The sequence below is a fragment of the Coccinella septempunctata genome, chromosome 1 (genome assembly GCF_907165205.1).
Source record: "Coccinella septempunctata chromosome 1, icCocSept1.1, whole genome shotgun sequence".
Taxonomy (NCBI): Eukaryota; Metazoa; Arthropoda; class Insecta; order Coleoptera; family Coccinellidae; genus Coccinella; species Coccinella septempunctata.
Window position 1 is genome coordinate 23893372 of NC_058189.1, and position 22263 is coordinate 23915634.

Here is a 22263-nt window from a genome sequence, read left to right on the forward strand (position 1 = left end):
CCTGCAGGTTTATTTTGCAGATTTTTATTTTTTTTCAAAACAGCTTAAGGCGGTATGCAATAACATTCTTCATCTCGATATTTTTGAGCGAATTTGGAAGGATTGATTAATTTAGATGGATTAAAAACGGCACAAAATGGTCAGAAAACTCCTCCACAATGTTCTGATGATCAGTAATTACTCTACCCGTATATTTATCTTTTATTGGCGTAATCTGAACTGGAGCGCCTCTTTTATGTTTTGCAAATTGCCACAAAGATTTTGGATTGGTACTAACCGAGGACTCCAGAGAATCCAAGTATTGTCTGTAGTCAAAATGTATCAGATATTTTGAGCGACTCCTCAAAAGTTTGAATTGGGAAATTAGAAAGATATAATAATAATAATAATATGTCTGGCCTGCCTGGCGGCTATCTAGTAGATGGCCTGCCGAGTAGCCATCGTAACGACGTAGACGGTGCAGCCAGCTACGCCTGCTGTCCGCAGTCCCATTCCTTTATTCTCTCTTTCCCTTCTTTTAGGGGGGTGCTCTTTCTGCTCCCATTTCTCTACCCCTCACCCAAACCGAGAAAGGGGAGCACAAACCCATGGAAATAGTGATTACGAGAAGCCTCGGAAACAAGTCGCTGCCTGGAGATCGTCAGGGCATGTCTGGAGCCGGCGCTGGATATGACAGCATGCGGGACGTCGATGGCAGGATGTTGAGGAAGCGGGCTCCTGCTGCAAAAGAAGCTACAGCACCAAAGCAACAACAGCAACCAACGAGTCCAATTCAATTGCCGACTCGAACCGCTGAAGGTGCTGCGCAGGATATTCAGCCAGTGCTCACCCAAGCGGGGCTAGTTAGAAAGCGCATGAAGTGGACAACATCCATGGATGAATCTATTGTGCGCATATATAACTCCATCACGGGACTAGGGCAGAACGCGAACAACTATAGGAAAAGGCTCCATGAGGAAGTCTGCAACGCCTACCCAAATCTCAATGTCACTGAACAACGAGTGGCAGACCAGTACCGCGTAATTCTGAGAAATGAACTAATACAAACGGCCCGAATCGACGCAATTAAACGAGAACTTCAGCGTCCGCTAGCAATAGAGAATAACACCAACACCTCTGATGAAATTCACATGCCTGGGCAACAACACCCAGAAGACATTGATACTGAAAGTCCATCTTGTAAAGCAAATGAGCCTGAACACCAGGACGATAGGGATGAGCTCCACCGACAAGTTGACTCTGAGATGAGGAGAAACTTTGCCGAACTGGAAGGAACAGATCCTCTTCATCGAATAGCACCTCCTCGACTCAATACATCCAAGAAACTGTCACTCATAATCGACATTTTGAATGAGGACGTTTTACCTACAGAATGGAAGTTCATTGGAACATCTTCATCTAGTTTTTTACTGCGCAGCGCTAACGACGGCTAAAACCATAGGGGCAAAAATTCGCCGAACGAACAACGATGGTCCAAAATTACACAAATTACATGCGCCACCATGGCAGGAACGTCTTCAACACAAAACAGGGAGACTAAGAAGAGACATTGGACGACTGACGGAGTACTTGAACGGGAATCGCGGAAGAAAGGTTGTGAAAGCTGCCAAAGAGATCATGGATAGAAATAGAACACACACAGAACGATGGACGGAGAATGCTACAGCTCACCACTGCCTCGACACTCTGAAGCAAAAGTTAAGTCTGTATGCAGAACGCCTGAGGAGATAGAAAAGCAATTATAGCCGAAAAAGAGACAATAATTCATTTGAAATGTCGGAAGACACTTTCTTCCGGTCACTCACATCCTCTTATGTAGAAAATGGAAAGTTACCACCAAAGGAAGCCATAGAACAATTCTGGACCGAACAATTATCAACGAAACCTCAGTTCAATGGAAATACCGGATGGATTGAAGATGAAAACTCTGAAGCTATAAAATATGAGCCGATGCAGCATGACAAGATCACAATTGAAGAAGTAAAATCAGAGGACTACACAACTGGAAAGCACCTGGACCTGATGGATTACAGAACTTCTGGATCAAGAAACTTTGGATCATGCATGACAAATTGACCTCCGCAATAAATGATGTCATTGAAAATCCTGAAAGAATGCCAATATTCCTTACACATGGCACAACGTACCTGTTATCTAAAGACCAAAGGAATACAGAAGACCCATCCATATACCGACCAATCACATGTCTTCCAACGATGTACAAATTAATCACATCGTGCATTTCAAATCGAATTCACAACCATTGCGAAAGAAATAACATCATTGCCATGCAACAGAATCGAGGGTGCAAAGAACAGCTAATAATTGATTCAGTTATCTGCAATCAAGCGTTCTCCAAGCGGAGGAATCTTTACGCTGCGTACATAGACTACGAAAGAGCATTCGATTCTATACACCACGAATGGCTCTTGACGATCTTGAAGATTTATAAGGTGGATCCCAATATTGTTAACTTCCTGAAAAACGCCATGTCAACCTGGCGCACTAGTCTTCAAATGAAAGCAGCAGATTGCTCCATTACAACAGGACCTATTCCAATAAGACGCGGAATTTTCCAAAGAGACTCGCTGAGCCCTCTGTGGTTCTGCATGTCCCTGAATCCCTTGTCTCATAGATTGAATTCTACGGACTACGGATTTTCCATCAAGAGCGGTAGTAGAACAATGATGAAACTGAATCATCTACTTTACATGGACGATTTGAAACTCTTTGCATCTACCAAAAAACAAATGCAGCAGATGCTGAAAATGGTGGAAGGATTCTCGGAAGACATCAAAATGAAGTTTGGATTAAAAAAATGTCGACTGCTGAACATAACGAGAGGGAAAATATAAGATGGTACGTTCAAACTCAAGGAAGGTGCAGAAATTGAAGCATTGAAGAAAGAAGATATATACGAGTATCTAGGCATAAAACAGACAAGAAAAATCAATCAGACCCAGATGAAGAAAGAATTAACGGAGGAGTTCACCCGAAGATTGAGAAGGATAATGAGAACTGGTCTTAACAGCAAGAATATGATAAAAGCGATTAACACCTACGCTTGCTCGGCGCTGAGCTATTCATTCGGTATCATCTCTTGGACGACCACCGATTTAGCAGCCTTACAGAGAAAAATAAGGACGATGCTGACTAAACACAATAAACATCACCTCAAAAGCTCAATAAAACGGACAGAGCTGCCACGACATCTTGGGGGTAGACGAATTGTTGATTGGTCTAACCGTATGTCCCAGGAAATTGAAGGATTTCGAAAATATTTCCTGAGCAAGGCTGCTTCGTCAGAAATCCATCGAGTAGTTTGTGCTGCTGATACTTCCACACCGTTAAAGCTACAGCAGGACCACTTGGAGACCGTCGAACACTCTGCAGAAAGTAAAATGCAGAAACTGATTGGAAAACCTTTGCATGGGAGGCACCAGAACGAGAGCAACCATGATTACGTCAACATATATGCGTCGAACTACTGGTTGACTTCCGGAAGGTTGTTTACTGAGACAGAGGGTTTCATGCATCGCCAAGGATGCCTCAGTGGCGGACGATAGCTGTCGTTATGGCTGTGCGACACATGAAACTATTCAGCACATGACCGGGGGATGTCAGAAGTTCGCGGGCACGGAGTACAAAAATAGACATGATGCCGTTGCCAAGATTCTTCACCAAGAATTGGCACTAAAACACCAACTTCTTAGTTCGAAAAAGGTTCCTTATTACAATTACCATCCGGATGATATATTGAAAAATGAACATCACAAGCTATACTGGGATCGCACGGTTCTCACAGACCGGATAATAACCCACAATAGACCAGACCTCATATTGCTCAATAAGGATGAGGACAGAGCACTACTATTCATCGATGTGGCGATTCCAAATAATAATAATCTTCCAGATAGGCACCCTGAAAAAATTTCAAAGTACAGAGATCTCGAGGAGCAAACCAAGAGACAGTGGAAGCTGAAAGATGTCAAGACCATCCCTATTGTGATATCATCTACAGGCCTTATACCGAAGAAACTACTAGAGAATTTGAGGAAACTTCAGCTGGACGAAAATATCTATAGAGTCATGCAGAAGGCGGTACTGCTGGGAACGGCGAGAACTGTGCGCAAGTACATGGGAAATTCAGAGGAACACCGTCTGCTCCGACAGGAAGTGCGGGTGGAGCAGGAATCCAACCTACAGCAGGGAGCCGAGGAGCGACCCGAACCCGACCACCACCACGAGCCCGAAAACCTGGAAAGGGCTACAACAGAGCTAAATCCTTTTGATATCTGAGATATCTTGGAGTGTGAAAGCCGCAAGGCTAAAGTCATAATATATATACTTCATTCAAATTTATTTCAGCAGTCGGTTGGCCATGAAATAATTTTCTCAAGTTTTTGTAACTAGAACGAAGTTAGGTTGGCACTCATGAAATGTCGTTAATGTCATAACGCCGTTGCCACAACTAATATCAATTTTAATTACGCAAATGCCGAAAGTGATTGAAAAGAGAGAAAGGGTTTCAGGAAGTGCTTTTTAGAATTCAGGTCCGCTCATTCAAATAGTTATACCCTGATATTCTAAAATCCACAATACGTCAGACGGTAGCGAACATATTCAATGTAAGAGAATTTATATAATGCTTCATCTGAATCTAAACGACTTATATTTCAGCTGGATATTTTCACAATCAGAAAGATTGTGAATGAAGAGGATGATAAAGAATTTCCTTCTATTGGGAGACCCAAAAAAGTGAAGAATTTTATGTTTGAGTGAATTAATGCGAAAAGTTTACTACAGGATTTTCGATAAATGTCATCGGAGAATAAGTTCCCTAAAATGGATTTTTCAATTTTTCATTTGACTTGTCGTATACAATGTAAATGTCTTAAGGTACTAATAAATACCTAATTATTATTATTTCATCAATGTATTAAGATGAATAGCCACAAATACGCGCAAGTTGCCCTGTTACTTGTTTATTCATGTGAAATTTTTGTTCAAAGGCGAAGTTCATCTTAACTTGAAACTTCCTTCAATTCCTTTTACTTATATTGATGCAAGATGATTGTTGAAGAATTCAACATTCTTGTGATTATCTGTTAATTCCTTCGGGAGATACCCATTCCCAACCACTGCATCATATGCATTTCATCTTCGGGTTAATATTTTTGAAATCTACAAATGATGTAAGCCAAAAAAGATAACGAACATTAACTCTCCTCAAGCTAGTGCATATTATGATATTATACTGATCTCTTGTATTTTCCATGCAAATAACTGGATTTGGTATGCCTTCAATCAGTTTGTACAAACTTCAATTATGTTCGTCACATATTTTCCGAAGAGATTCGACTTTGTGATAAAATATTTATTTTATTTATTTATTTACTTCCACACCAACACCAATAACTATGGTAATTACAAATGTAGAACAAAAAAAGACTTAATCTAGAAAAAACAAATCCCACAGGATTTTCAAACAGTCATTAAATATATCCACATCGTTTTTCGATAGAAACTCATTACATACAGTCATCATTTTGTTTATGGGAGAACATCCACCTGGTTTTAAAAAGAATAGGTCTTTATTTATGATCCTCAAATTCAATTTGGGCACCTTGAAATGAACAAAATCGATAAAATTATAATTTGGATCGTGAATAATCTTGTAAATAAATTCTACTGCTTTATATTTTCTCCTTTTATCTGAAGTACACATGTCGAAATCTTGTAACATGGATATATATGATTTCATAAAGGGATATACATGATATTTTTTCAGATGTAAATATCGGAGGATTCTTTTTTGCACTTTCTCGATTTTATCAATATTAGTAATTGCCAATGGCATCCAAATTACAGAGGCATATTCAAGATGAGGTCTTACCAAGGAATTATACAATCGGATGGTAGTTGAAACATTAAAATCTCTAGAGTTTCTTAAGACAAAACCCATAACTTTTAAAGCTTTATTTTTCAGTAGCTCAAAATGATCATTAAATTTCAAATTATGCTAAAACATCACACCCAAGTCCCTTACCTTAGTCTTACGCTCAATGATTTTCAAATCAATTTCATAATTGAAATGCACAGGGTTACATTTTCTAGTGAAGCTTACAACATTACATTTCTTTATATTCAGAGACATTTTATTCATTTTGAACCACCGAACAACTGCATCTAAATCCTCCTGCAAAAAAGCACAATCATGTACATTCAAGATTTTTCTGAATAATTTGAAATCATCTGCAAATAGCAATGCAATGGAAAAACGTAAACAAGAAGGAAGATCATTTACAAAAACAATGAAAAGCAAGGGCCCCAGTATGCTACCCTGAGGTACACCTGATCCCTGTACTATTCCGCGAGAAAATTTGCCTCCAATTCTCACAAAATGTGTTCTCTGATTTAAGTTAGACCCAATAAATCCGCAAGCATCCTTGGAGAATCCACTAGCAGCAAGTTTATCAACGAGCAATCCATGGTTCACCCTGTCGAATGCTTTTTCACAATCAGTGTAAATTGCATCAAGTTGAACACCGTGCTGTATTGCCTCAGCCGCAAGCTCGGTGAAAGAACATAGATTACTAACCGTTGACTTTCCCCTAACGAATCCATGTTGACATTCATTGATTTTTATATTTGAATTATTTATTATATCTTGATATATTATTTTTTCGAAAATTTACAAAACAATGACATAGTTGACAAGACAATACACAACAGACGAAACCAAAACGATGATGAAAACATAAAGTAGGATATTTATACAATCATGATTTTATTATATTAATTTTTTGTTGTTTTTAGATGTAAAGTATATTGAAGAAGGCATACGCCGAAACGTTTATACGAAATAAATGAACAATACAAAAGTTATCCTAACCTAGATACCCAACATAATGAATGAATGATATATATATATATATATATATATACACATATGCTTTTTCTAAAATTTTCGAAAAAATAATATATCAAGATATAATAAATAATTCAAATATAAAAATCAATGAATGTCAACATGGATTCGTTAGGGGAAAGTCAACGGTTAGTAATCAATGTTCTTTCACCGAGCTTGCGGCTGAGGCAATACAGCACGGTGTTCAACTTGATGCAATTTACACTGATTGTGAAAAAGCATTCGACAGGGTGAACCATGGATTGCTCGTTGATAAACTTGCTGCTAGTGGATTCTCCAAGGATGCTTGCGGATTTATTGGGTCTAACTTAAATCAGAGAACACATTTTGTGAGAATTGGAGGCAAATTTTCTCGCGGAATAGTACAGGGATCAGGTGTACCTCAGGGTAGCATACTGGGGCCCTTGCTTTTCATTGTTTTTGTAAATGATCTTCCTTCTTGTTTACGTTTTTCCATTGCATTGCTATTTGCAGATGATTTCAAATTATTCAGAAAAATCTTGAATGTACATGATTGTGCTTTTTTGCAGGAGGATTTAGATGCAGTTGTTCGGTGGTTCAAAATGAATAAAATGTCTCTGAATATAAAGAAATGTAATGTTGTAAGCTTGAGGAGAGATTGATCGAGGACGCGCAGAAGGAGGTGATTCTGTGGACCACCAGGATTGATCGAAGATTCCTACTGAGCGAATGAGAAATGCCTTGAAAAAAAAAAATATATATATATATATATAGTCTCCAAAAACTAAGGGATATCGATCAATAAACAGCAAGATATCTTTACTCTTTATTCATACAGCCAAGCTTTCGAGACTGATTCGTCTCTTCTTCCGTGCAACTGTAAACAACATCATTAAACATAAAACAAGGAACGGAAAAAAAACTTTAACTACTCACTGAATGCGAGGTTGATCTCTAAGTCAATTTCAACATTCAGTTTTATAACAAAAGGGTACAAATTCATCTATCAAACAAAAATCTCATCCACGAAACGTCAAAATGTCCTTCCATCAATGTCCAATTCTTTCAGTCTACATATAACCTCAAATATTCAGCGGACCATCGAATAATGCTCCACCGGAATATTCCAGAATATACGAATATATAGGACTTAAGTTCTGCGTGTCTGTCTTCTTATTAATTTTACTTTTTTTACTTTTTATATGAATCATTTCTAAAATACATCGTTTTCTATAATTTACATTCATGTCCAGAATTTTTACACCATCTAAATCAATATTATGTGAATATTTGTTAGCATGCAGAGATAGAGTACACCTTGGATTGTTCGTTTTAATGTCACTTTTATGCAGGGACATTCGATTTTTTAGCCACTGCGAGGTTTGTCCTACATACGTTTCATGACAGTCTCTACACTCCACTTGGTACACTACATGAGACTTTAGGTTTTTTGGAATTGGGTCTTTCAGTTTCGAATACAAGTTTGACACTCTTTTCTTGCACTGCGACACTATCTTTATGTCCTTATGATCTTTGAAACACTTTTTTATTTTGTCCGTGAGATATGGAATGTTCACTAAGCTTCGGTATTTGATCTGTTCTCTTTCTTCTATGGTGTCCAGTTGTGTTGGACTTTGATTTGGTCTTTCCGATGCAGAAAAAAGAAGTTTCTTCAACATTGTTCTGGGATATGAATTCTCAACTAACAGTTCATACAATTTCTTTATATTTTTTTCTCTGAACGATGGGTCACATATTCTTTCAATTCTTCTTTTTTGTTCTTTTATAAAATTTAGTTTTATATTTATTGGGTGATCTGATAGAAAGTGTATATATTTTCCTGCCGATGTTGTCTTCTTGTACCAGTCTAGTTTTATTTTATTTTCTACTCTACACACCCTGGTGTCTAGGAATGGAACTGAACATTCTTCATCCTCAGTTTCAGCTGTAAATTTTACATGTTCGTTGAAACTATTAAAAACCTGTAACATCTCTTCGATTCCTGTTGAAGGTAGAGCTATTATAAGGTCATCTACAAATTTCTTTATGAATGCCAGTCTAAAAGTTAATTTTGGTATACAAGAATTCAGTACAAAGTCCATCACGTAAAGAGACAGAATTGGGCTGAGTCTAGAACCCATTATACAACCAAACAATTGCAGATAGAAGTTACCATCAAATATAAAGTAGCCTGATTCCAGGAGGAATGTGATTATTTCTTTAAAATATTCCTTTGGTATATTACAAACTTCTTCAATTTTGTTCCAATTAGATTCAATTGCTTCTAGTACCAGTTCTTTCGAAATGTTACCGAATAAATTAATCACATCTAGTGATATAACTACATAGTCAGATGGAATTTCAATATTATTAACTTTCATAGAGAAGTCGAAAGAATCTTTCACAAAATATGTGTTATTTTGGTCATATGCATCTGTTAGTATTTGTGCAATATATTTTGATAATTCACATGTGGGGCCCTGTACATCTGACACAATGGGTCTCATCGGAAAATTCTCCTTATGAATTTTGGGGTTTCCATACATTCTAGGACTTACCGAATTATAACATCTCATCGACTTAGCTTGTTCTTTACTCAGTATATTAAGGTTTTCTAGTGTGGTCACAATTTTATTAGATTTCCTTTGGATTGTTGGTGTTGGGTCTCTGGGTGCTTGCTTGAAGTCGTCTGTGTTCACAATCGAGTACATTCTCTCCAGATAGTCTTGTTTGTCCATAAGAACAGTTACAGAGCCTTTATCACTGTTTAGTACCAGAAGTTGACTATTGGATTTAAGGAAATTTTTTGTAGTCTTAAACAGCTTTTCTATGTGATTAGTATTGTTAATATTTCTGTGCAGGTAATTAGTTGTTATACTTGCTATTTTCGCTCTTAAAACATCCTTTTCTTCTTCTCCTACTATGTCTAAAATGTTTTCTATATCTGCTATTAGATGATTTATGTTTATTTCTTTCCGGTTGATTGGTACATTGAATTTGGAACCCAATCCAAGAACGGTCTTCACCTCTTCAGGTACCTCCACCTGGGATAAGTTCTTGAACCACTTTTCTTGAGTTCTATACTCCACTCTATGTACTTTCTTCTGTAGTGCTTGTATCTTCTTAAGGTTTGTAGTTTTGGACTTGTGAAAGATCTTGTTATATGTGATATTCTGGCGTCTGAAGAACTCTAGTAATATATCAGATGGTATTGACTGTCTCAACTCACCCTCTATGGCAGAGTTTCGTTTGCTTATATGTGACATTTTTAGGTGTGTGTGTTCAATTTCGAGAGAGAGTAGTCTACCAACCAGGTTTTTGTTGAATCCATTAATTTTTCTATTAAACTTACTTCCTGCGTAAAACTCAAACAAGTTTAGAACGTTTTTAACACCCGTTCCTATATGATTTGGTATCAATTCTAGTCTTTTACACTCCAGTAAAAATATTCTCCTGTTCAAAAGATTAGCCATTTTTCTATTGTTACTACTCCACTCCTTCATAATGCCAGATGTCTGAATGCCATAAGTTGATGTCATAGTTTGAAAAAATCCCATCTCAGTATAATAATCCAAATAATGATCGCAAGTATGTAGTCTCCAAAAACTAAGGGATATCGATCAATAAACAGCAAGATATCTTTACTCTTTATTCATACAGCCAAGCTTTCGAGACTGATTCGTCTCTTCTTCGGGGCAACTGTAAACAACATCATTAAACATTAAACAAGGAACGGAAAAAAAACTTTAACTACTCACTGAATGCGAGGTTGATCTCTAAGTCAATTTCAACATTCAGTTTTATAACAAAAGGGTACAAATTCATCTATCAAACAAAAATCTCATCCACGAAACGTCAAAATGTCTTTCCATCAATGTCCAATTCTTTCAGTCTACATATAACCTCAAATATTCAGCGGACCATCGAATAATGCTCCACCGGAATATTCCAGAATATACGAATATATAGGACTTAAGTTCTGCGTGTCTGTCTTCTTATTAATTTTACTTTTTTCACTTTTTATATGAATCATTTCTAAAATACATCGTTTTCTATAATTTACATTCATGTCCAGAATTTTTACACCATCTAAATCAATATTATGTGAATATTTGTTAGCATGCACAGATAGAGTACACCTTGGATTGTTCGTTTTAATGTCACTTTTATGCAGGGACATTCGATTTTTTAGCCACTGCGAGGTTTGTCCTACATACGTTTCATGACAGTCTCTACACTCCACTTGGTACACTACATGAGACTTTAGGTTTTTTGGAATTGGGTCTTTCAGTTTCGAATACAAGTTTGACACTCTTTTCTTGCACTGCGACACTATCTTTATGTCCTTATGATCTTTGAAACACTTTTTTATTTTGTCCGTGAGATATGGAATGTTCACTAAGCTTCGGTATTTGATCTGTTCTCTTTCTTCTATGGTGTCTAGTTGTGTTGGACTTTGATTTGGTCTTTCCGATGCAGAAAAAAGAAGTTTCTTCAACATTGTTCTGGGATATGAATTCTCAACTAACAGTTCATACAATTTCTTTATATTTTTTTCTCTGAACGATGGGTCACATATTCTTTCAATTCTTCTTTTTTGTTCTTTTATAAAATTTAGTTTTATATTTATTGGGTGATCTGATAGAAAGTGTATATATTTTCCTGCCGATGTTGTCTTCTTGTACCAGTCTAGTTTTATTTTATTTTCTACTCTACACACCCTGGTGTCTAGGAATGGAACTGAACATTCTTCATCCTCAGTTTCAGCTGTAAATTTTAAATGTTCGTTGAAACTATTAAAAACCTGTAACATCTCTTCGATTCCTGTTGAAGGTAGAGCTATTATAAGGTCATCTACAAATTTCTTTATGAATGCCAGTCTAAAAGTTAATTTTGGTATACAAGAATTCAGTACGAAGTCCATCACGTAAAGAGACAGAATTGGGCTGAGTCTAGAACCCATTATACAACCAAATAATTGCAGATAGAAGTTACCATCAAATATAAAGTAGCCTGATTCCAGGAGGAATGTGATTATTTCTTTAAAATATTCCTTTGGTATATTACAAACTTCTTCAATTTTGTTCCAATTAGATTCAATTGCTTCTAGTACCAGTTCTTTCGAAATGTTACCGAATAAATTAATCACATCTAGTGATATAACTACATAGTCAGATGGAATTTCAATATTATTAACTTTCATAGAGAAGTCGAAAGAATCTTTCACAAAATATGTGTTATTTTGGTCATATGCATCTGTTAGTATTTGTGCAATATATTTTGATAATTCACATGTGGGGCCCTGTACATCTGACACAATGGGTCTCATCGGAAAATTCTCCTTATGAATTTTGGGGTTTCCATACATTCTAGGACTTACCGAATTATAACATCTCATCGACTTAGCTTGTTCTTTACTCAGTATATTAAGGTTTTCTAGTGTGGTCACAATTTTATTAGATTTCCTTTGGATTGTTGGTGTTGGGTCTCTGGGTGCTTGCTTGAAGTCGTCTGTGTTCACAATCGAGTACATTCTCTCCAGATAGTCTTGTTTGTCCATAAGAACAGTTACAGAGCCTTTATCACTGTTTAGTACCAGAAGTTGACTATTGGATTTAAGGAAATTTTTTGTAGTCTTAAACAGCTTTTCTATGTGATTAGTATTGTTAATATTTCTGTGCAGGTAATTAGTTGTTATACTTGCTATTTTCGCTCTTAAAACATCCTTTTCTTCTTCTCCTACTATGTCTAAAATGTTTTCTATATCTGCTATTAGATGATTTATGTTTATTTCTTTCCGGTTGATTGGTACATTGAATTTGGAACCCAATCCAAGAACGGTCTTCACCTCTTCAGGTACCTCCACCTGGGATAAGTTCTTGAACCACTTTTCTTGAGTTCTATACTCCACTCTATGTACTTTCTTCTGTAGTGCTTGTATCTTCTTAAGGTTTGTAGTTTTGGACTTGTGAAAGATCTTGTTATATGTGATATTCTGGCGTCTGAAGAACTCTAGTAATATATCAGATGGTATTGACTGTCTCAACTCACCCTCTATGGCAGAGTTTCGTTTGCTTATATGTGACATTTTTAGGTGTGTGTGTTCAATTTCGAGAGAGAGTAGTCTACCAACCAGGTTTTTGTTGAATCCATTAATTTTTCTATTAAACTTACTTCCTGCGTAAAACTCAAACAAGTTTAGAACGTTTTTAACACCCGTTCCTATATGATTTGGTATCAATTCTAGTCTTTTACACTCCAGTAAAAATATTCTCCTGTTCAAAAGATTAGCCATTTTTCTATTGTTACTACTCCACTCCTTCATAATGCCAGATGTCTGAATGCCATAAGTTGATGTCATAGTTTGAAAAAATCCCATCTCAGTATAATAATCCAAATAATGATCGCAAGTATGTAGTCTCCAAAAACTAAGGGATATCGATCAATAAACAGCAAGATATCTTTACTCTTTATTCATACAGCCAAGCTTTCGAGACTGATTCGTCTCTTCTTCGGGGCAACTGTAAACAACATCATTAAACATTAAACAAGGAACGGAAAAAAAACTTTAACTACTCACTGAATGCGAGGTTGATCTCTAAGTCAATTTCAACATTCAGTTTTATAACAAAAGGGTACAAATTCATCTATCAAACAAAAATCTCATCCACGAAACGTCAAAATGTCCTTCCATCAATGTCCAATTCTTTCAGTCTACATATAACCTCAAATATTCAGCGGACCATCGAATAATGCTCCACCGGAATATTCCAGAATATACGAATATATAGGACTTAAGTTCTGCGTGTCTGTCTTCTTATTAATTTTACTTTTTTTACTTTTTATATGAATCATTTCTAAAATACATCGTTTTCTATAATTTACATTCATGTCCAGAATTTTTACACCATCTAAATCAATATTATGTGAATATTTGTTAGCATGCAGAGATAGAGTACACCTTGGATTGTTCGTTTTAATGTCACTTTTATGCAGGGACATTCGATTTTTTAGCCACTGCGAGGTTTGTCCTACATACGTTTCATGACAGTCTCTACACTCCACTTGGTACACTACATGAGACTTTAGGTTTTTTGGAATTGGGTCTTTCAGTTTCGAATACAAGTTTGACACTCTTTTCTTGCACTGCGACACTATCTTTATATCCTTATGATCTTTGAAACACTTTTTTATTTTGTCCGTGAGATATGGAATGTTCACTAAGCTTCGGTATTTGATCTGTTCTCTTTCTTCTATGGTGTCCAGTTGTGTTGGACTTTGATTTGGTCTTTCCGATGCAGAAAAAAGAAGTTTCTTCAACATTGTTCTGGGATATGAATTCTCAACTAACAGTTCATACAATTTCTTTATATTTTTTTCTCTGAACGATGGGTCACATATTCTTTCAATTCTTCTTTTTTGTTCTTTTATAAAATTTAGTTTTATATTTATTGGGTGATCTGATAGAAAGTGTATATATTTTCCTGCCGATGTTGTCTTCTTGTACCAGTCTAGTTTTATTTTATTTTCTACTCTACACACCCTGGTGTCTAGGAATGGAACTGAACATTCTTCATCCTCAGTTTCAGCTGTAAATTTTAAATGTTCGTTGAAACTATTAAAAACCTGTAACATCTCTTCGATTCCTGTTGAAGGTAGAGCTATTATAAGGTCATCTACAAATTTCTTTATGAATGCCAGTCTAAAAGTTAATTTTGGTATACAAGAATTCAGTACAAAGTCCATCACGTAAAGAGACAGAATTGGGCTGAGTCTAGAACCCATTATACAACCAAACAATTGCAGATAGAAGTTACCATCAAATATAAAGTAGCCTGATTCCAGGAGGAATGTGATTATTTCTTTAAAATATTCCTTTGGTATATTACAAACTTCTTCAATTTTGTTCCAATTAGATTCAATTGCTTCTAGTACCAGTTCTTTCGAAATGTTACCGAATAAATTAATCACATCTAGTGATATAACTACATAGTCAGATGGAATTTCAATATTATTAACTTTCATAGAGAAGTCGAAAGAATCTTTCACAAAATATGTGTTATTTTGGTCATATGCATCTGTTAGTATTTGTGCAATATATTTTGATAATTCACATGTGGGGCCCTGTACATCTGACACAATGGGTCTCATCGGAAAATTCTCCTTATGAATTTTGGGGTTTCCATACATTCTAGGACTTACCGAATTATAACATCTCATCGACTTAGCTTGTTCTTTACTCAGTATATTAAGGTTTTCTAGTGTGGTCACAATTTTATTAGATTTCCTTTGGATTGTTGGTGTTGGGTCTCTGGGTGCTTGCTTGAAGTCGTCTGTGTTCACAATCGAGTACATTCTCTCCAGATAGTCTTGTTTGTCCATAAGAACAGTTACAGAGCCTTTATCACTGTTTAGTACCAGAAGTTGACTATTGGATTTAAGGAAATTTTTTGTAGTCTTAAACAGAATATACGAATATATAGGACTTAAGTTCTGCGTGTCTGTCTTCTTATTAATTTTACTTTTTTTACTTTTTATATGAATCATTTCTAAAATACATCGTTTTCTATAATTTACATTCATGTCCAGAATTTTTACACCATCTAAATCAATATTATGTGAATATTTGTTAGCATGCACAGATAGAGTACACCTTGGATTGTTCGTTTTAATGTCACTTTTATGCAGGGACATTCGATTTTTTAGCCACTGCGAGGTTTGTCCTACATACGTTTCATGACAGTCTCTACACTCCACTTGGTACACTACATGAGACTTTAGGTTTTTTGGAATTGGGTCTTTCAGTTTCGAATACAAGTTTGACACTCTTTTCTTGCACTGCGACACTATCTTTATGTCCTTATGATCTTACGTATGTAGGACAAACCTCGCAGTGGCTAAAAAATCGAATGTCCCTGCATAAAAGTGACATTAAAACGAACAATCCAAGGTGTACTCTATCTGTGCATGCTAACAAATATTCACATAATATTGATTTAGATGGTGTAAAAATTCTGGACATGAATGTAAATTATAGAAAACGATGTATTTTAGAAATGATTCATATAAAAAGTAAAAAAAGTAAAATTAATAAGAAGACAGACACGCAGAACTTAAGTCCTATATATTCGTATATTCTGGAATATTCCGGTGGAGCATTATTCGATGGTCCGCTGAATATTTGAGGTTATATGTAGACTGAAAGAATTGGACATTGATGGAAAGACATTTTGACGTTTCGTGGATGAGATTTTTGTTTGATAGATGAATTTGTACCCTTTTGTTATAAAACTGAATGTTGAAATTGACTTAGAGATCAACCTCGCATTCAGTGAGTAGTTAAAGTTTTTTTTCCGTTCCTTGTTTAATGTTTAATGATATTGTTTACAGTTGCCCCGAAGAAGAGACGAATCAGTCTCGAAAGCTTGGCTGTATGAATAAAGAGTAAAGATATCTTGCTGTTTATTGATCGATATCCCTTAGTTTTTGGAGACTACATACTTGCGATCATTATTTGGATTATTATACTGAGATGGGATTTTTTCAAACTATGACATCAACTTATGGCATTCCGACATCTGGCATTATGAAGGAGTGGAGTAGTAACAATAGAAAAATGGCTAATCTTTTGAACAGGAGAATATTTTTACTGGAGTGTAAAAGACTAGAATTGATACCAAATCATATAGGAACGGGTGTTAAAAACGTTCTAAACTTGTTTGAGTTTTACGCAGGAAGTAAGTTTAATAGAAAAATTAATGGATTCAACAAAAACCTGGTTGGTAGACTACTCTCTCTCGAAATTGAACACACACACCTAAAAATGTCACATATAAGCAAACGAAACTCTGCCATAGAGGGTGAGTTGAGACAGTCAATACCATCTGATATATTACTAGAGTTCTTCAGACGCCAGAATATCACATATAACAAGATCTTTCACAAGTCCAAAACTACAAACCTTAAGAAGATACAAGCACTACAGAAGAAAGTACATAGAGTGGAGTATAGAACTCAAGAAAAGTGGTTCAAGAACTTATCCCAGGTGGAGGTACCTGAAGAGGTGAAGACCGTTCTTGGATTGGGTTCCAAATTCAATGTACCAATCAACCGGAAAGAAATAAACATAAATCATCTAATAGCAGATATAGAAAATATTTTAGACATAGTAGGAGAAGAAGAAAAGGATGTTTTAAGAGCGAAAATAGCAAGTATAACAACTAATTACCTGCACAGAAATATTAACAATACTAATCACATAGAAAAGCTGTTTAAGACTACAAAAAATTTCCTTAAATCCAATAGTCAACTTCTGGTACTAAACAGTGATAAAGGCTCTGTAACTGTTCTTATGGACAAACAAGACTATCTGGAGAGAATGTACTCGATTGTGAACACAGACGACTTCAAGCAAGCACCCAGAGACCCAACACCAACAATCCAAAGGAAATCTAATAAAATTGTGACCACACTAGAAAACCTTAATATACTGAGTAAAGAACAAGCTAAGTCGATGAGATGTTATAATTCGGTAAGTCCTAGAATGTATGGAAACCCCAAAATTCATAAGGAGAATTTTCCGATGAGACCCATTGTGTCAGATGTACAGGGCCCCACATGTGAATTATCAAAATATATTGCACAAATACTAACAGATGCATATGACCAAAATAACACATATTTTGTGAAAGATTCTTTCGACTTCTCTATGAAAGTTAATAATATTGAAATTCCATCTGACTATGTAGTTATATCACTAGATGTGATTAATTTATTCGGTAACATTTCGAAAGAACTGGTACTAGAAGCAATTGAATCTAATTGGAACAAAATTGAAGAAGTTTGTAATATACCAAAGGAATATTTTAAAGAAATAATCACATTCCTCCTGGAATCAGGCTACTTTATATTTGATGGTAACTTCTATCTGCAATTGTTTGGTTGTATAATGGGTTCTAGACTCAGCCCAATTCTGTCTCTTTACGTGATGGACTTCGTACTGAATTCTTGTATACCAAAATTAACTTTTAGACTGGCATTCATAAAGAAATTTGTAGATGACCTTATAATAGCTCTACCTTCAACAGGAATCGAAGAGATGTTACAGGTTTTTAATAGTTTCAACGAACATTTAAAATTTACAGCTGAAACTGAGGATGAAGAATGTTCAGTTCCATTCCTAGACACCAGGGTGTGTAGAGTAGAAAATAAAATAAAACTAGACTGGTACAAGAAGACAACATCGGCAGGAAAATATATACACTTTCTATCAGATCACCCAATAAATATAAAACTAAATTTTATAAAAGAACAAAAAAGAAGAATTGAAAGAATATGTGACCCATCGTTCAGAGAAAAAAATATAAAGAAATTGTATGAACTGTTAGTTGAGAATTCATATCCCAGAACAATGTTGAAGAAACTTCTTTTTTCTGCATCGGAAAGACCAAATCAAAGTCCAACACAACTAGACACCATAGAAGAAAGAGAACAGATCAAATACCGAAGCTTAGTGAACATTCCATATCTCACGGACAAAATAAAAAAGTGTTTCAAAGATCATAAGGACATAAAGATAGTGTCGCAGTGCAAGAAAAGAGTGTCAAACTTGTATTCGAAACTGAAAGACCCAATTCCAAAAAACCTAAAGTCTCATGTAGTGTACCAAGTGGAGTGTAGAGACTATCATGAAACGTATGTAGGACAAACCTCGCAGTGGCTAAAAAATCGAATGTCCCTGCATAAAAGTGACATTAAAACGAACAATCCAAGGTGTACTCTATCTGTGCATGCTAACAAATATTCACATAATATTGATTTAGATGGTGTAAAAATTCTGGACATGAATGTAAATTATAGAAAACGATGTATTTTAGAAATGATTCATATAAAAAGTGAAAAAAGTAAAATTAATAAGAAGACAGACACGCAGAACTTAAGTCCTATATATTCGTATATTCTGGAATATTCCGGTGGAGCATTATTCGATGGTCCGCTGAATATTTGAGGTTATATGTAGACTGAAAGAATTGGACATTGATGGAAAGACATTTTGACGTTTCGTGGATGAGATTTTTGTTTGATAGATGAATTTGTACCCTTTTGTTATAAAACTGAATGTTGAAATTGACTTAGAGATCAACCTCGCATTCAGTGAGTAGTTAAAGTTTTTTTTCCGTTCCTTGTTTAATGTTTAATGATGTTGTTTACAGTTGCCCCGAAGAAGAGACGAATCAGTCTCGAAAGCTTGGCTGTATGAATAAAGAGTAAAGATATCTTGCTGTTTATTGATCGATATCCCTTAGTTTTTGGAGACTACATACTTGCGATCATTATTTGGATTATTATATATATATATATATTTACATCTGGCATACTTTATTGCGTCCTTTCGAAAAGCAACCTTATTGCGTCTCCCCGAAATACGCTTCTCAGGTGAAATCTGATCAAAGTATATTAATCTACGCAAAAAATTACGTAGTTTGGTCGTTTTAGATCTCAAATATCTTATAAAGAAGTTGATATACGCACATTATTGCGTCTTTTCATTGTCCTACCATTTGTGCGTCCTGTGTCCAGGGTCTTTCACGAGGAACCTCACCCATATTTATACGGGAAACTACTGAACGTATTTTCATGAAATTCAGCACTTATAAGTATTTCACGATGCTGATGAAATCTGAAATATTTTCAAGGCATGAGCAGCTCCGGTTTTTCCGGAAATGACGTCAACTTCCGTTTTTCGAATTAGAACACCATTTTTTTATTGCAGAAATAGATTCCTTAGAAAATTTCAAGTTATTTTGATGTAACATTTTTCAGTTTTGGTTGGAAAATTCTCCCTGAGCGGGAAAATTCGAAAAAAAAATCGAAAATAGAGCTCCGCTGAAACAAGAATAACTTCGAGGTTTTTGGATGGGAAATTTTCATTTTTTTGGTTTTTCAAGATGTAAGATTGATGTATCCACTTTAAAAATCGAAATCGCGATTCATGATACAGGGGGTGAAAACATTTCTTTCAAAGTTAGGGATGACAAAATCGTGAAAAATCAATTTTTTCAAATTAGAACCCCATTTTTTTATGGCAGATATTGAATCTACGTTAAAAAATAATGTGAGTGTATGCATCACACCCTTGCCGTAAAATGGATATTTTCTGAGTTATTCACAAAAAACTGTTTTTCGTCTTGAATTTTCAGCTATTTCTTTTCCCTTCACGCCAAAAAGATGAAATTTTCAGGAACTGTTATTTGAACCCTGCTGTAGATTTTTCACCCCTTCTTGAAACCGACTTCAAGTTACTATTAGGAGAACCATGGCAAACTCTCGCAGTTTTAACTAGAGAAGATGCTCAAAGTTTTGACCGTTAATTTCTAGACATTTATTTATACGTCTCAGGAATGCTTCGTGCGTTGCTCTTCTTATTTCATCGGGAGGAAGAGATCTGCAAAAGTGTTTAAAAACCAAATTGAGTTTCAAAACTATGAATCTAAAAATCTAAACAAACCTGAACGCATTTCTGACTCGTTCTATGCAGTCCTCATCATCAGTCAGGGGAGTTGAGTAGACAATATTTTTATCCTACCCCAAACATAATAGTCTAAAGGAGTTAAATCGGGAGAACGTGGTGGCCAAAGATGTGGACCATTGTTCGCCAACCATCGATCTTCAAATAGCCTGTCAGGGTCGGATGGGACCACCGGGAAACCGGGAAGATTCCCGGTGGGCCGGTCAATTGTTGGGCCAGAGGGCTGGTCAGTTGGTACCATTTTTTTGTCTTCGGCGGAACATATTTGACGTCGATATTTTAATTTTTACAAATATTGAAAACCAATTCGAAATGGATGTTGGGAAAACTACCAATAAATATATGTTTCAATAAGTTTTGAAAAAAATATTGATGAAAATCAATTATTCCTGAACAACTGGCATAAACAGGGTGGCTTGAAACTTAATGAAATACAGAAGTTGCAAAAAACTCTACACGTTATTTTATGATTATTATGCTGAACTTGCCTTATACGACTGTTTTAAGTTGCCAGTCCATGGGACACGGGGTGTGAAAGTAAAGTTTAGTTATGTGATATTAAACCTCTGTTTTTAATATCACACTACCAAACTTTACTTTATTACTTTATTTAATATTATTTGACAGAAGCTTGCTGGCTATAATAAATTTGAAATCGAAACTATGCATCCATGTTGTGTATGGTTCAAAAAATACTTGATGTCAAATGTGAGAAAATTTGAAAATTTTCATTTTTTCAACCATACCTATAGACAACATAGATCCATTTTTCGTTGATTCTATTTACTCAGAGTTGTTTGAAATGAAATGGATTGAAATAAATGTAAAACTAACATAATGCAGATTGTAAAGAAGTAGTTAATTTAAGGGTCGATTTATAGACGAAAAACAGTGGGTCTTTCATATAATAATTTTTTTTTTGAGCAGCCCATGTTTATATACAGCTTCCTGAAGAAAGCATATGAAAATAAATGTTTAATTTTTTTCTTAGAAACCAGAAAAGGTACAAAAATCAAATTGAGTTGTTGTTCTATATACCAATTTTTTGGTGTTTCCCTATAATGTCTGCATGCTATCCGCCAACTAGGTGAAAACTTTAACTTAAAGCAGGAAATCAAAAATTAATTTCTCGAAAGTATTGTTTGAATAAGAAAAAAACATTCTCGCAAAACGATTTTAGAGGTGTTCTTTAATATCCCTTGCAATTATATGGGAACAGGGCCCAATTTTTTCATCGCCTTCTCGCTCCCACAAAATGTCTGCTCAATTTTTTGACATTTTTCTGAATTGTAAAAAAACATTTGAAAATTGCTTTTGGTGCCATCTTTAGGGGCTGCTCATCAAAATTTTCTTTTTCATGATAACTCATGCTAGCTACTCCACTGAACCCCCACCTTAAAAGTACTTTTTTCGTTCTTGAAGTGGGCCGGTCTGGAAGAAAATTCCCGGGCCGGTTCAAGGTAGCCCATCCGCCCCTGTAGCCTGTAGAGGATATTTGACACATTGAGTAAATTGTGTGGAGGCGCGCCATCTTGTTGATACCATAAGTCATTATGGTTCTGTACTAGCGGCTCAATTAGTTGGGTCAATATGTCAGAATATCTATCTCCTAAGGGAGAACATTCTTTAAATAATGCAAACATGTGTAGTGTTCTATCTTACCAGTTAAAGTCCCATCATAAATGTGAACATCGAGAATTGCATTATTTTTGATGGCGCAAAAAACATTGAAACTCCAGGTCTCTTGAAAGTTCCATTGTCTGAGGTGGTGGTTGTTCTCTTCATCCCAATAATGACTGTTATGCCTATTGAAAGAACCATTCTTTGTGAATTTAGATTCATT

General features: G+C 35.6%; 1 protein-coding gene across 1 annotated transcript; it reads left to right on the forward strand.

Annotated features, from left to right (window-relative positions):
• The first annotated feature begins 17064 nt into the window (after positions 1-17064).
• On the forward strand, positions 17065-18075 carry LOC123316653. The gene is made up of 3 exons (XM_044902877.1): positions 17065-17103; positions 17198-17888; positions 18037-18075. Exons 2-3 carry the CDS (start codon positions 17244-17246, stop codon positions 18073-18075), a joined length of 684 nt encoding a protein of 227 aa, XP_044758812.1. The 5' UTR covers positions 17065-17103; positions 17198-17243.
• Positions 18076-22263: the final 4188 nt, after the last annotated feature.

Excerpts from the sequence above, each read along its gene's own strand:
- LOC123316653 (XM_044902877.1), top strand. The coding sequence starts at position 17,244 with ATGGACAAACAAGACTATCTGGAGAGAATGTACTCGATTGTGAACACA. Across the intron at positions 17,889-18,036 it reads CTCTTTACGTGATGGACTTC|CTGAAACTGAGGATGAAGAA; the intron begins GTACTGAATTCT and ends TAAAATTTACAG.